General features: G+C 38.7%; 1 protein-coding gene and 1 long non-coding RNA gene across 28 annotated transcripts in view; one reads left to right on the top strand and one right to left on the bottom strand.

The window, feature by feature from the left end:
* The window catches only part of LPP (LIM domain containing preferred translocation partner in lipoma), a 723,625-nt gene that overhangs the window by 537,274 nt on the left and 170,482 nt on the right, over positions 1-15,869 (top strand). For all 27 annotated transcript variants that reach the window (XM_015132425.3, XM_077991214.1, XM_077991207.1 and 24 more), the window contains one exon: positions 13,039-13,165. In XM_015132425.3, the coding sequence (XP_014987911.2) occupies positions 13,039-13,165 (127 nt within the window). The remainder of the gene's footprint in view (positions 1-13,038; positions 13,166-15,869) is intronic.
* LOC114676211 (uncharacterized) overlaps positions 2,806-15,869 on the bottom strand; it is a 163,210-nt gene continuing 150,146 nt past the window's right edge. Inside the window, exon 7 of the long non-coding RNA XR_013413506.1 lies at positions 2,806-4,720. This is a non-coding gene — a long non-coding RNA (uncharacterized LOC114676211). The remainder of the gene's footprint in view (positions 4,721-15,869) is intronic.

Raw genomic sequence — 15,869 nt, 5'->3', positions numbered from 1 at the left:
TAAATACTACTGTAGTTCTACCTTTCAGAGTTTGTGGGAATGGATAAAAGATTCCTTCGATATGACTACTATTATTTTAATCATGGTCAGTGATTGATTAGAAATATTAAATGTTGCTGGTCTTTAGATTCACTGTCAGAGCATGCTGTTTCTTACTCTCAGCTGCAGTGCTGATAAATGACACTGAGTCATTCATATTCTCTCATCCACCTTCCTGCCACATTTGAAAGACATCCATAGCTCATATTTGACAGACTGTGTGTGAGCATTTAATACAAATAATCGTGCGCCACCATCAAATGTTAGCACATGCCACGTGTCTTCTTAAGTATTACTCACAATGGCTCTCAGATGAAGGCATCTACCCCGCTCCTCTGCCTACTTTCCCAACTCCATTTACAGGTGAAGAACTAAGCGGTGGGGGGAAACTTGTGAAATGTTATACAAAACTAGAGGTATAATTTGGCATTTGAACCAGCTTGTTCTGCCTCTAAAGCCCACACTTTCTCCATTATACCACAATCAATATTTCTGAAAGTAAAAAAGGCCACATTGGTCTCCAACTTCTGGTTTAATTAGCATCATGCTTTAATCAGTGAGGTTGACTGTCTTGATTAACCTTTATGATAGACCATGTAAGTTTCGTATTTCTAAATGAATATATAGAGATGGCTATAAATCAGTGGAAAAACACTAAGCTGGAATCAAAAGACTCATGCCTAACTCTTGGTTCTGCCACTTAATATGGGTATGATTTTGGCTAAGTCACTTAAAAAACCACTAACTTGGTTTATACAAAAAGAAGAAATGATTTCATGCATTGGAAAATATTAAATAACCTAGTGTGTGCGTGTTGCACCCAAGTATCTTTTGACTGTAAAGGCACAGAAAAAGGTGAAGGAATTTTAATCCCATGATTGATAGAGTAGAATGCCACCTCAGTTCCTTTGAATTCTGTCCCTCATTCAAGTCCTAATTCAAGCTCTTTAAGCACACGGTACTCTCTCTCTCTGTCTCTCTCTCTCAATCTCTGAATCTGTATCATCCATTGATACACTTGAATAATATTTATACATCATAGTATATCTTTAAGGATGATATTAGTTTCTTAGTTGGTGTAGGGTGGACCATCTTATTTAACTTAGGGCTCATGCCTGTAATCCCAGCACTTTGGGAGGCTGAGGCAGGCAGATCACTTGAGGTCAGGAGTTAGAGACCAGCCTGGCCAACACGGTGAAACCTTGTCTCTACTAAAAATACAAAAATTAGCCAGAAATTGCTTGAACCTGAGAGGTAGTGGCTTCAGTGAGCTGAGATTATGCCACTACTCTCCAGCCTGGGCAACAGAGAGAGAATCCGTCTAAAAAAACAACAACAACGACAACTCATGAAGTAAATTCTATTTACCCCATTTTATGTTCGAAATAACTAATTACTTAGTAAAATTAAGTACCTTACACTGGATCACACAATTGGAAAGTTGTCGATGTGGGATTTGAACCCAAGTAAACAGACCCTAGAACCTATGTATCTAAGCCATACTGATTACTATCAACATTCAATTTTTGGCTTTGTTCTTTTATTTCTCCTTCATATACCTTGTTTCCCTGACTGGATTATAAATTCTGTGAACTGGATGCATCTCACTCACTTTGATGACTATTTTAATGCCTAATTAATTACTATTATTTGTGGATAATTTAATATAGATTTCATCAGAGGCTATAGTTTGCTACACTGCTCATATACTGTAGAAACAAGGACCCTTGACTTTTTTCTCTTCTTTGACTATAAGCTTATCTTCTCACCATGTTGAGATACTTTGATTTGATTTTCACTGGTCAAGCAAAAAAACATGTTCTTGTTATTTTCACTTAGGCACTTTCTACTGAACAGAAATTCAGTAGAAATTCAGTGTGATCAGTGTGTCTGTCAGAAGGTAGGATTGCTTGCCTAGGGTGGCATTGTTATTGAACAAAACACATGCCCTTTCTTTGCATCCTAAGTACCTTGGATTGCTGAGCAAGAACCGCTCTGACTCAAATGAAAACCACCTTGTGTTAGGTGAAATATGGGGAGTTAACCATTTGTTTGCTGGTTTGCATTTCCCACGAAAAACTCAAAAACAGAAATTTACCTCGCCATGGAAAGTGATGTGCCAAGCGTCATATTTGCATATTAAAACCGAAAACTGATTTGCATGTTATTTCAGTGTCTTGTGTCACGTTCAGGCATCTGTCAAGCCCACTAGATAGAAACAGCTTGTACAGTAGGAAAGTGTTTTTGTGCATATCACACTGAAAATCTAGGTGCCTTATTTTTATCAGCAGCTTGTCCACACTTTGGCTCTCCAATCTCTCCTAGCTTCATACCTGAAAATACTAAAGAAAAGTCTGGAACCCTGTGTTTTATAAAGTATGTTTCCTGTTATTTTCTAAGAGCCATCCATTATTATAATATTCTGTTTAGATAATTTTAAAATTATAAAGAGAAAAACTCAAATTACTCTGAATATCACTATCCTGACATAAGACTTGTTAACATTTGGATGTATTCACTTCTAGTAGCTGTTTGATAATACTTACATAGGCAAACACATACTGGCACTTTTGCATGTATCTTTTTATACATTTGTAATTATCAGATGTACTATGTTAATATCTTCCCATTTTTTGGAAATATAATGGCAAGAATTATGACAATCCAAGTATCTAAAATAACAGATTAATAAAATCTTATTTTGAGCAGACAGGGAATTAGAACCAGTCAGGGCTGGAGCCGTGGTAACAGAAACTCTGTGCTGTGTTTTTGATAGTGCTTTATTAAAACTGTAGCTTGTAATTGAGGATGGTTTTTCTATGGGACAATGCATAGAAAGCTGTGCATTGTGATAAAACCTTTTCTCCCCAGCATTAGAGCAACTAGTCCATTGCATTCTTCCAGGCAACCCAATAAAGAAGAAACGTGTGCCTGGAGTCACCGCCAGGCATGTGCGGCACAGCAAAGGCCAAAACACGGTGTTAGTTTGAAAACCCAACCTTGACTAATGGTTCATTCCATTCATCAAACTTTTATGTCATGGGTCTTGCCTAGGTGAAGCTATCGATGGAAATAGTGTCTTGGAATTCTCTTGCCTTTATTATGTCAAATCCCTAATGTATAACATCCATAAAACCTAATTAACGGGAAAAACTGAGTGTATGTTTTAGCCATAACATTGTGGAAATAGGTTATTTTAGCTTCACACAGAGCAAATAGAGATCTTTTCACCCCACAGAGACAACTCGCTTTCTCCTTAATGGAGGGCCCACATGGAGGTTAGGAGGGAAGGGACACTGAAATGAGAACTGTGAATAAGGTTGGCAGGAGATCTTTGACCTAGATTCTCCTTGACTCTGAGGATCTAGCGCTTCTGCTCTGCTACTCGCTTTTCTTGCTTCTTACCTATCAGGCAGGATAACATCAGTGGTTGTACCTTGTCTGCCGAAGCCTAAGGGAGGCTGCTGTGCTCTAAATAGCCAAATGTGAGCTTTACTTTACTATTTGTCTTTTGGTCCTAAAGGCAAGAATGTACAAGAGTTAACAGTTGGAGAGGCAGCAAGGCATACATTCAGCAAATGTCATGAATTTCAAGATTTGTAGCTAAAAAGTACTCACAGTAATTACATCCCTTGCTAAAGCAACAATTAATGTGAAATTCAGGTGCTCGACACTGAAGTCCTTTATCAGCAGATAGGAAAGTAGAGAGTTACTGGAGAGATCTCATTCTGCAATCATTCTTCTTCCAAGAAGAAAATCATCTTTGTTAGTGGTTTCTAAGTTGTCCCTCCTGATAATTATAACTGACATTTATTTGATATTTAATATTTTACAAAGTTTCTTCATATGAATCAGATATTATTATCCTCTAGTTTATACATGAGAAAATCAACAATAGAAAAAGAAATCATTGGAGAGCTTAAGTAGTGTCTTAAACATCAGGCCTAAGAGCCAGATGCTCTAAGCCCAGGCACTATTATGGCTGCCTTGACACAAGGAGACGGAGAGAGGTGGGTGGAATAACATCACTTTCTCCCAGCTCAGCCTAGATAAAACCCTTGTAGGCAGAGACCGGGGCCCCCTGACTGGATGCCCAGGCCTTTTCCCAGCTGCAGTAACTCTTCCAATAACTCCTCCTGTCTGTAATTCAGAATCATCCATCCTTGGCTATGACTCCAAATTTGGTTTAAGAAAAGGCATTTTAGGGGCATCGATGCATGGCATGAGAAAGGGAATATGTGGAAGTAGAGGTTTTAAGAAAAATCAAGACTTTGAAAGTTGAAGATCAGCTGGAATGAGTTTCAAAGCAAGAATCAAACTTTTAAAGTCAGAATTTCTGAGTCTTCCTCTTTGTGTCCTTACAATTCATTCTTTAAAAGAAATGGAACGTAAGAATAGAAGAACCAAGAGCATGCTCTTCTACTCGCAAGGAGCTGTGAGGAATGTTCATTTAGAATATTTTAATTAAGATACTCAGGTATCCACCTTCCACTTCTTTTCTTCTCTGTGGCCATTGCCTTTAACCTGAAGCAGGAAAAGGTATCCAGCAAATCATCTGCCCCTGGCCAGAAGGGGTGCTCCTTCCATTTAAGCAGTGAGATGTTGAGAGTAGAGTATGATTCAGTGAGAGTCAAAAAGTAGAAGCCGCCACAGGAAATTGCAAGCTGCAAACTTGACACAGCTAAATAGAGGGGGGAAAAGAACGAAAATATCAGAAATATATTTTTTCTGGCAGGCTTTCAGCTCTAAAACGGGGCTAATTCTACCTTTTGAAAAGAAGATAATTTCAATGTTTCTTTTTTTCAAGAACACATAATTGAAGTTATTTTCCCTCTGAGGGAAGGAACCTCTTGTACATCATTACAAATGGACAAGAAAAATGAGCAGCCCTGGTACCGAGTGATAGCGTATTCATTATCCTGTAATCTTTTCGAATATCTTGGCTGCCTTTTCCCGGTGTTTTATCTGCCTGAGCGGTGCTTTTCTGGTAAGGTTCAGATTTGCAGTAAATTTGACTTATCTAGCACTATGTAACAAAGAAATCAACAGCAGGTAAGGACTCAAGAAAGGAAAATGATCACACTAAGGTCAGCCCCAGAGGAACTCAGGGGGCTGACATTGCGACAGATAGTGGGTGTCTCTTTTGTAAAATGGATCCTTAGCACACAGGTTAAAGTAGGTAAACTGTAGTAACGAAGATGCAAGATGGTGTAGTGTTTTCCAGGAGCCATTTGCACCTCAGTGCAGGCTGTTTCCCATGCTTCCTTTTTCCTTTAGAAAGGATGACGGATATTTTTCTTCTCCACTCAGAAAAGGGGCAGTGGGATGATGAGGTGATTAACCTTTATGTGTTCTCGATTTCATGCCCGAAGTGTAGTGAAAGTTCAGTAGGCTGCAGAAACCCTGTGACCTGCCCATTGCTTACTCAGATCCAGAATGCTGAATGAAGTTCTGGATGTTTCAGGGGATGCTGACAACTGGCCTGAGTCCTCTCATAAATGGAAACCTCTGTCATAATGAGGTTTCCACTTACTCAGTGTGTCTATTTTTGTAGACTACAAAGGGTCTGTAAATATGAATATCTGTGATTTCACTCTAAAGATTGGTAATGATATGTGTCCTGCATACTATGGGCACAAATGGGCACAGAAAAATGATAGAGTAGAATCAAAGGAATCTTTGAAAATAGCATGTTACACATAAAGAAACTGAGGCTCAGAAAATGGAAATGATTTGAACAAAATCACTGGACAACTTAAAGGCAGAATTAAGATGAAAGATATTCTGAATAGTCAGGTCTTCTGTATTTATGGGTTTCTATGTAAGAATATATAATCAAATACCATGAAGTGTTATACAAATATGACGGATATTGTTATATATGTTATGCTTAATCTAGTGGAGTTTCCTTGTTCATCAAGGATCCTATTCATGTGTATATTTTGTTTCAGAAGCAAGTCTTCATTATTGCATAGTCCCACCCATAATGTTTACCAGGGATTTAGACCCAGATTTGGCTGTAAATTTGGCTTCATATTAAGTATGTTCTTGAATGACAATCACCTGGACCCCTAGCAAGAAAAGAAGAATGGCAAAGAAGAACCAGTTTTAGATCATTTCAGCTGAAAAAAAAATCTTTATTTTAAGAAAGAAAAATACAGAAACATGGAAAGAATATAAAGCATTCACTTTCCCATGACCATGACTTTCAACCATTAACCTTTGAGCGTATTGTATTGCAGTAAGGCAGGTCAACCTGGACAGTGAGTGACTTATCTCCATGTGGTAGTTCAGGGCCCAGTCTCCATTCTTCCTGTGTCTCACAAGGCCACATCTAACCGCAAGGAGCATGGGAAATGTAGTCTAGCAATGTACCCAGCAAGAGGAGGAAATGGATTTTGGTGAGCAGTTAGCAGGCTCTGCCATGCTTAGTAAACGTCAGTCCTTTTAAAGCACATTAGCCACTAAATTGCTCAGTATGCCACGATAGCTGGCTGCTTTTTTTTTTTTTTTGAAAGTGTCAGTGGCCTTGGTATTAGAAGATGTTTGCCAATACACTTACTTCAGAATCATGACTTTAATAAAATCAGCTCCCATTTTTAAATCTCCTAATGACTTCCTGTTACTTAAAACAGTCTTGGCATTGACCATATCCTACTTCTCTTTTCTTATCCTAGTTCTGTTTTTCCTTTTTCTTTTGTTTTTTGTTTTGTTTTGTGTGTGTGTGTGTGTGTGTGTGTTTGTTTGTTTGTTTGTTTTGAGACAGAGTCTCACTCTGTCGCCTGGGCTGGAGTGCCATAACATGATCTTGGCTCACTGCAACCTCTGCCTCCTGGGTTCAAGCAATTCTCCTGCTTCAGCCTCCTGAGTAACTGGGACTACAGGCACCCACCACCACGCCTGGCCAGTTGTTTGTATTTTTAGTAAAGATGGGGTTTCACCATATTAGCTAGGATGGTCTCGATCTCCTGACCTCATGATCTGCCTCCTTCGGCCTCCCAAAGTGCTAAGATTACAGGCGTGAGCCACTACGCCCGGCCTTTCCTCTTAACAGTTTTTTAGATATACATGTTCCTCCTGGAATGCCTTTAACTTTTTTCCTTCTTTCTTTTCTTCTTCTTCTTTTTTTTTTTTTTTTTCCATTGGGTGATACGCAATTTATTCTTCGAGATCAAACTAATAGGTCTTTTTTTGGCAGCCTTCTTCCGTCTCAGAGCACTGAATTCATACTTGTGTTTTAGAGCTTAGACTTTATTGTAATTGCCTATTTGCATGCCTCTTTCTTCCCAAACTGTGAGTTGTTAGAGACAGCATCTCTGAATAATTTGTCTTTATACTTACAGTTCTTGGCACTTGGTAATCCCTTGGGAAATTTATGTAAAGACAGTTTTGATGGAGTCCTCTAAAGTCTGTCACTCAGTAACTCACCTGTGGATCATACATCATTAATTTGCCTTTAGTAAGAGATTCGGGTATTTCAGAAACAAACATATTAGTGATTAAGAGTGACACTTACAAGAATGCCTCTTTTTTAAAGAAAGGTTTGTTTCACAATGTCTTTGTTTTGCTATTCAGCAGTAAACCTCCACTCTGATAAAATAAATCTTTGCTTAGATAATAGACTCAGATTAAAATCCAAACTGCTGCACAGTAAGAGAGCTAGAAAGTCTTGAGACAATGATCTCAAAACCCTGAGAGGCATTGCAGTGTAGAAGCTTGTCCAACTCAGCACACCCCAGTTTCAATGTCCTGCCGTTTTTAAGCAGGGGTACCCCAACGAGGTTGCTCGCTTATCTTCTCAAGTCTCTATTTTCTCATCCAGAAATAGGATTACATGTCATACAGGGCTATTGTGTAGGCATTTGAGATTTCATATCAGTAAAAGCAGGCACCTTGAAAACGGTCTTGCAAATATGAGGAATTAATATGCTACAGTGAATACGTTGCTGATACAACTCACACTTCTACTTTTGAAGAAATGAGAAACAAAATAACACAAATCGTTCCCTTTCAGCACCTCCCACCACAAATATTCCATCCTGTTTTGTTACCCATACAATATGCTAGAAGTCGCTTATTCACAAATAAGTTGGACACGTTTGCTCATTTTTCTTAGGCGATATTGAGCCCTAAACCCTACTGAGAGAGAGGTATTAGAGTAGGTGTCTGATTAGGACAGTGAGAATAGTGCTAGATGACGACTTCTAGGCTTGAACCCTGAAAGTCCTAAGCAGTCTTCTTTGGTGTGAGAGACACCTCTTAACTGAGGAACGCTGTGTTTTCCCTAGTATGTATTCCACAGGTGTTAAGTATTCTGCACTGGGTTAGTGACAGCTGTGGAGTGGAGGTGGAGGCTGTTCTCTAGCCAAATAAACTTCAGAAATACTGGAAGAAATGATCTCTCAGAATCTTTCATCATAAGGAAAAACAGGAATCCATAATTAGCATTAGATAAAAGAGTGGATTCTAACAGAAAATAGCCTTTCCAAGTGTTATTTCAGAAACAGCATAGCAAGCAAATAGAGTATTCAGAGAACAAAAAGAATGATACGTTTTTCTCAAAATCTGTGAAATATTGACAAGGTAAGTACTTTGAAATTAGATTTATACTTGAAATGTAAGTGCTAAGAGTAGAATCTAAATTTCTGGCTTAGATTGATAAAGGACAGAATCAGCCTCCTTGCTGCCTTGTTTATATTGAAAGGGAAACTGATATTAGGCTGAGACAATGATAAATTGTGTCTGTTCTCTGAGGGTCCACCCTAAGACTGAAGACAGGAATTATCAAGTTTTCTCTCATAGTCGCTTGGCTTAATTAAAACAACCCGCCCCACTATTATTAGAGGTAATATTTTATACTTTTTTAGCACTCCGTCTATGGGAAGCATTGTTTGGTTGGGGAGAAAAATGCATGGCGCTTGGAGACAGGTGACACCATATTTTGGGCTCAAGGTCTCCCTATATTGCAAGCCTGGAGAAAAGGTGTAGGTCACTTTCCCAACCTCATTTTCAGTTCTGCTACCTGAACTGTAATAATCCACTCCCTCAGAGGCAGTTTGAGAGATTCAAAGAGATCCTCTTTGTTACAACTGTCTGAAAGTAGTTAAACTCTATCGTGAAATGTGGGTTATCTCACTTTAATTCTTACAGAGACTGTGAGGTACCACTGGCAAGTCCATTGATAGAAGAGAACCTGAAGTTATGAAAGGTTGACAAGCTCACCTAAGGATGCCCAATGAAGGTCATAGTCAAATCTCTGTCTCTAGCCATAATGATACTGCCATATAATGTATTCCTTTATCTCTGGCCACCAGTATATTAGATAAACTCACCATCTCATTTCAGTCTCGCTGCTCTCCCATTCACCCTCTACTCCAGACAGAACTTTCTAAATATGATTAGAACACTCTTCTAAAAACACTTACCGTGGTTTCTAATGCCTGGATGTTTCTAACTGAGAACATGCAGATATATTCCTTGTGGTCTGTGAACTTCTTGAAATTGTAAGTAAATTTTGTGTACATTACAGATACCTTTGTTTGTTTGTTTGTTTGTTTGTTTGTTTGTTTGTTTTTGTCGAAAGACTGTTTAACACATTAGATTTTGAGACGTGTCCATGTTCTTACCCAAGGCCTGGAGCCCCTAGCTCACCAAGAAGCCCTAAGCGTGTCAGCATGGCATGGAAGCAGGAATTAACTGACCCTTCCTACTTTTCCACCTGTCCAGACCGAAATATTGAACCACTTGCAGTTTTTCCCACTCACACCAAACTACGTCTCAACTTTGAAACTGCGCTCCTCTCAGGGGCCTTCACTTGGCCTGGGTTGGAAGCTCCAGGACAGTGAGTCATGTCCAGCATATCTTTATCACTTGAAGTCATCATGCTTTAAAAAATTGATATTCATGGATTACAAAAGTAGAACTACATGCTGTACAATAAAGAAACAAATGTAGAAAGTGAAAGTCCCCTAAGATTCCACCTGCCAGAAAGAATCTCCTTTAACATTTTGGTACCTGGTCTTTATATAGATCTGTAAATAAACTGTAGTTACTCTATCCTATTCTGCAGTTGGATTTGTTGTTTGCGAAACGTGTTGTTCATCTTTACAGGCTTGTTACGTAGATTTACAATGTATATGTCTATCATTGTCTATTTAGATGATTATTTTGCTGGTTAGTTTACCTTGTTAGTCCTTGTTACTCCTCTCAAATATGGCTCCTGTGACCAGCCTTCATCATTTAACTTTATCCACTTGTATGAGTACTTCTGTGCAATTGTCCTGGAAGCAAGTCACATATATGCAATTTTAACAATACTGGCAACCATTCGTCCAATGTTCATGTTTATGCAGACACCTATTAATATACTATGCTATATATATATAGAAATAGAATCTCCCTCTGTCACCATCGCTGGAGTGCAGTGGCACGATCTTGGCTCAAACTTCACCCCCCGGGTTCAAGTGATTTTCTTGCCCCGGCCTCCCGAGTAGCTGGGATTACAGGCGTGCGTTATCACACCTGGCTAATTTTTGTATTTGTAGTAGATACGGGGTTTCACAGTTTTGGCCAGGCTGGCCTCGAACTTCTGGCCTTAAGTGATCTGGCAGCCTTGGCTTCCCAAAGTGCTGGGATTGCAGATGTGAGCCACTGCGCCCAACCTGTGCTTTTTATAATTAATCGTTTGTGGATGTTTCTCACCCCCACTAGACTGCAAAACTCTCAAAAACAAAGGTTGTGTGTAATATATCTTGATGTCCCTCCTGGGTTCTCACAGAAGGTACACAAAATAAACCTTGTAAGAATGAATGGACAAAACAATAAACAAAAGAACAACTGAATAATTCAGTAGCTCCTCTAACCCTCATACCAAACTCATATGACAGGTAATGTTTACAGTTCAGAGGAGGTCCTAGGTTTAAACTTTAATGTTTGTTAATAAATAAGTCAGTCAAGGATGAACTCTTGTCCTGACTTTACCAAACTAGCCCTCCCTAATTTTTGGGGGGGTCTGAGTTTCCCTGTCTCACAAAGAGGAGATTAGAATAATGGTTCTTCAGATCCAGGCAAGCAACTCAATTTTTTTGTCTGTAACCTGAGCATATGCCATAGTTTACTCATCACTGTCTCATCTCTAATCCAAATTGTTCAACAATGCAATAAAATCTCAGGCTAAGGTTAGTGACCAACATAAAATATTTTTGGCCTTTTCGGCCTTCTGCATATCTGTACTTCAAATATCTGTACATTTTGGGAAACCAAAAAAGTGAAAATTTTTTAGATAGGTACCAATCAACCTTCTCGACTATGTTTAGAAGACATTTAATGCTTTAGATGTCATACAAATGATTAATACCCGTCTTGGAGTTGTTGAAGTAAATGTTGGGAATGATAACGGGTTCAGGGATTTGTATTTTATAGGATTTTCACATCCAAGAGCCCATTTGGTATAGTGAAGATAATAGGAGAATGAATGTGTAGCTTTCAGTTTTGTTGAACTTACTCTTGTAAACATTCTGAAAAGAGAACCTTTTGGCCAACTATTTTAAGAATGCATAAATATCAAGGCAAAAGCATTCCCAACCCACATGTCTGCCCATTCCCCATGGCGGACATCATCATCAGTTCTAAATTTTAATAATAGCGTTTCTGTTTTTATAACACTTTTATTAAGAATGTTGGGGTGAGGTACTAGAAATGGTCAAATTTATAGGCAATGGAAAATGTAATAAATTCCCTTTTAATCATGTAGCACAAAGCTACTTTAAATCTAGCATATGGCCTTTATTCCTTTCTTACACACTTTTTATTCTTCATTGGTGATCTCAAGTACTCTCTCAATTGATATTTGATTCTCTTACATTGCTATAATTCTGGTTCACCTACCTATTTATTTTTTAATTATTATTTTTTATTTCAGTATTTTTTGGGGTACATGTGAGTTTTGGTTACATGGATGAGTTCTATAGTGGTGAATTCTGAAATTTTAGTGCACCCATCACCCAAGCAGTATACACTGTACCCACATGGATGGAATGGACAAAGGCCCCAGTGGCTCTGTATGTCCCATTTGGGTACAGGGGATGAGGGATAAAAGACTATACATTTTATATGGAGTCTTTTATCCCTCACCCCCTGCCCAACCTGGCTGCACCCAGGCCCCAAAGTCCATCATTTCGTGCTGTATGTCTTTGCATCTTCATAGCTTAGCTCTCGCCCACCTATTTCAACACCAACCCAGTGTCAATGCTACTGACTTTTCATCACTATTTGAAATCTGGCTGTTTGCAGTGCTGGAAAAATGAAATTACTCAACTTCCTTAACTGGAACAAAAGAACTAGAACCAAAATGTTCGCTTTCTGGACTCCTGTACTTGATAAGATTTATCTCATTTCCTATCTCAAAGTTTATATGTGGTCCAGAAGTACACCACTTCCAGAAGCTCTTTATGTTGCTTGACTTTTTTCACCTGAGTGTGAGAAAATTCTAGCTGTGTGTTTTCTCCCTTTTAGCTGAATAAGGCCTAGCCTGCTGTGCTCCCTCTCTTCAGGAAGCCCATCGCGGGCTATACGAGAGGTCCCCGCTCATGCCCTTGTTGTGCTCTTTCTGCAGCTGTTTTTCTTTAATTATTAATGTGCCTGTATCTCTCACTTGACTGTAAGGTTCATAAGAAAGAAAGACCCAATTTGTTTTTCTCATAAATGTATAACAGCACACAGTGGTCACTTAGCAATTGTTGAACAAACTCGATTCTTCCTATCGTAAACATGGATTTCTAAAGCCTGATGGATGACTCATCTAGATAAGGCAAGTGAGTAAAGAGATGTGTCCAAGGTTAGCCACTGAATAAGTGATAAAACTAATTCTAAAACCCAGGTCTCCCGACAGCCACGTCCAGTACTTTTTCCTCTCCAGTGCAATCACTACTTGTTTAGGCTGACTGCCTTGGTTGATGGTCTAGGTGGCAATTAAAGGACTCTGTGCTTTCTGCCTTTCAGGGTGGACATACAGGGCAACTGGGGCCTTCATCAGTTCCCCCTTCTTTACGCCCAGAGGATGAGCTTGAGCACCTGACCAAAAAGATGCTGTATGACATGCAAAATCCACCTGCTGACGAATACTTTGGTGAGTGGGGCCTAGAGTGGACTTCCGAAGTAACTATCTTGCTCTGATTTCCTTACTTAGTAACTGGAACTATTACCAGCTCCACTGGGAAAGTATTTGAGTCCAGATGCATGGGAGTTGATACACATCCCAACACAACTAAGTAATTGTAGGATTTGCATTTGCAAGACTGCCATAAATGTGATGTCTGCTTAGCTTATATTAAACTTTCAGTGGTCCTTAGAGTTTCTTTAGATACAAATTTTATTGTTGAGACTTATTTTTTACCAGCCTAGGCAACATGGGGAAACTCTGTCTCCACTAAAAATACAAAAATTAGCTGAGTGTGGTGGCATGTGCCTGTAGCCCCAGCTACTCAGAAGGCTGATGCTGGAGAATCACCTGAGCCTGGGAGGTCGAGGCTGCAGTGAGCTGTGATTGCGCCACTGCACTCCAGCCTGGACAACAGAGTGAGACCCCGTTTTTTTTTTTTTTGTTTTAATTAAAAAAAAAAAAAAAAAAGATGACGACTTATTTTTTGACAACGAATTAGCTTCCCATTAGGCAGAAATAGGATTTCCATGTATGTTCCCATTTCTCACTAGTCTAAAGATTCAAGTAAAAAAATGTGGAATTGGATATTGTCTAATATACAATTTCCAAATTGTACTCTTAATCTTTTTTTGTGTCTCAGTTTAAGAAATGATGTTTTCTTTGTAGTTTTAATTTTCCCCTCTTCAAACTTGGGAATAACTGTGAATGGTTAATCCTTCCAGTCCATGAATATAATGCAAATTTATGAATTGTATGCCAATTGTGAGGTTCTGCGGACATATAACCTGTCCTCAGTGAGGTTAAAATTGTTCAGAAAGAGGTAAGACAAGCATACAAATAATTACTAGTCTAGGTAGAAAGTGATAAAAGACATGAGAAGGCTTAGGTCAATTGTTGCAAGTTTTATTTTATTTTTATTTTTATTTTATTTTATTTTATTGTATTTTTGAGACAGAGTCTTGCTCTGTCACCCAGGCTGATCTGACACCCTTCCTCTGTCACCCAGTACACTGGCATGATCTTGGCTCACTGTGACCTCCACCTCCAGGTTTTAAGCGATTCTCCTGCCTCAGCCTCCCAAGTAGCTGGGATTACAGGTGCCCACCACCACAACTGGCTAGTTTTTGTATTTTTAGTAGAGATGAGGTTTCACCATGTTGGCCAGGCCTGGTCTTGAACTCCTGACCTCAGGTGATCCACCCGCGTCAGCCTCCCAAAGTGCTGGGATTACAGGCGTGAGCCACGGAACTCAGCCATAAGTTTTAAAAGTTCTATTTATTAGGAGCAGAAATACTTTGGTAAAGAATTGGTAGCACTTGAATCTGAGCCCTTTAAACCAGTGCCTTTCACATTTTCTGTGGTAGAAAACCATTTTCCTCCCAATCTGTTAGAGACCAGTATTTTTGTAGAGTCAGTTAAAATTAATTACTAGGGAAATAAAAGACGCAAAATAAAATGGAAGATGGAATTGTATCATTATTAGAGTTAACTGTTAATGGATTACTCTTTTAAATGTTGTACTAGTTTCTAAATATTCATTCTTTGTTCCTGTATTTATCTCATCCAGAGTGATAAGCATTTCTTAGACACCCATCCATGGACCACTTTTTGAGTGGCGCTGCTTTAAGGACAAATAGAAAAAGGACGTTTGGGGAACAGTATTAGTAAAGGCACAAAGACGGGGACATTGCACAGGATTTTTGCTTCTTCAAATATTTCCTATTTTCATGTCTTTTTTGCTCCTATATGGGAATATGTAATGACAAGTAAACTGACCACACCCGTCCAAAAACACACAGTAGATGAAGTAGGAGGTATTAGGATATGAAAACCCTGGCTTTTATTTGTACTTGGGTGACAGTTTAGCTTAGCTAAAAGAGCACAAAGAGTGGGAATGAAACACCTGGTTGTGGTCTCTTCTCTGTCCCTCACTGGCCAAGCAATGCTGGCATGTCACCCGTCTGCCTGAGCCCCATTTCCCACCTGAGTATCTCAACGGTTAGGGCAAATGTTCTCTAGCATTTCTTTCAGCAGTAATAAGTTCACTGTACAAACATTCTTAATCTAAAGTATAACAATAAAGCTAAATATAAATTGATGGAGATTAACAACAATGCATGGAGAACAGTAAAACAAAACATAGAAAATCCACGAAGGTTTCTAGTTACATCAAAGTACACTAAAAGTTTATTAATGCTCTTGTCATTGCCATGTGAGGAGGGTTTATAATGGGGTCTAAGATACACTTTTTAAAAGTGAAAAATAAGGTCTCTATATTTAGACCCTATTAAAAAGGAAAAGCTGACTTACTAAGTATATATGCTTCAAATATCATAGCAACAAAGTATATAGACACACAAAAAAACTGAACATAGATGGTAATTGCATGAGTGAATATATATTGAACACTCTGGGAAACAGATATAAATTATTACCTTTCCCTTCAAGAACTGTCCAAGCTCTACTACTTAGTAGCTTAGAAAACTTGAACAAATATTATTCCCTGTAAACCTTCATATGGGAATAATAACTAGCTTATACTGTTGTTTTGAGAAATGAATGAAATATTTATACAAAGCACTTAGCCAAGTTCTTGGCATGTAGAATACGCTCAATACTCAAGATTCTCCCATGCTCTTGGGGCTTATAGTTTATTTAAGACAATAAGATA

The sequence above is a fragment of the Macaca mulatta genome, chromosome 2 (assembly GCF_049350105.2).
Source record: "Macaca mulatta isolate MMU2019108-1 chromosome 2, T2T-MMU8v2.0, whole genome shotgun sequence".
NCBI classification, from domain to species: Eukaryota; Metazoa; Chordata; class Mammalia; order Primates; family Cercopithecidae; genus Macaca; species Macaca mulatta.
This window is presented reverse-complemented; position numbering and strand designations above follow the sequence as displayed.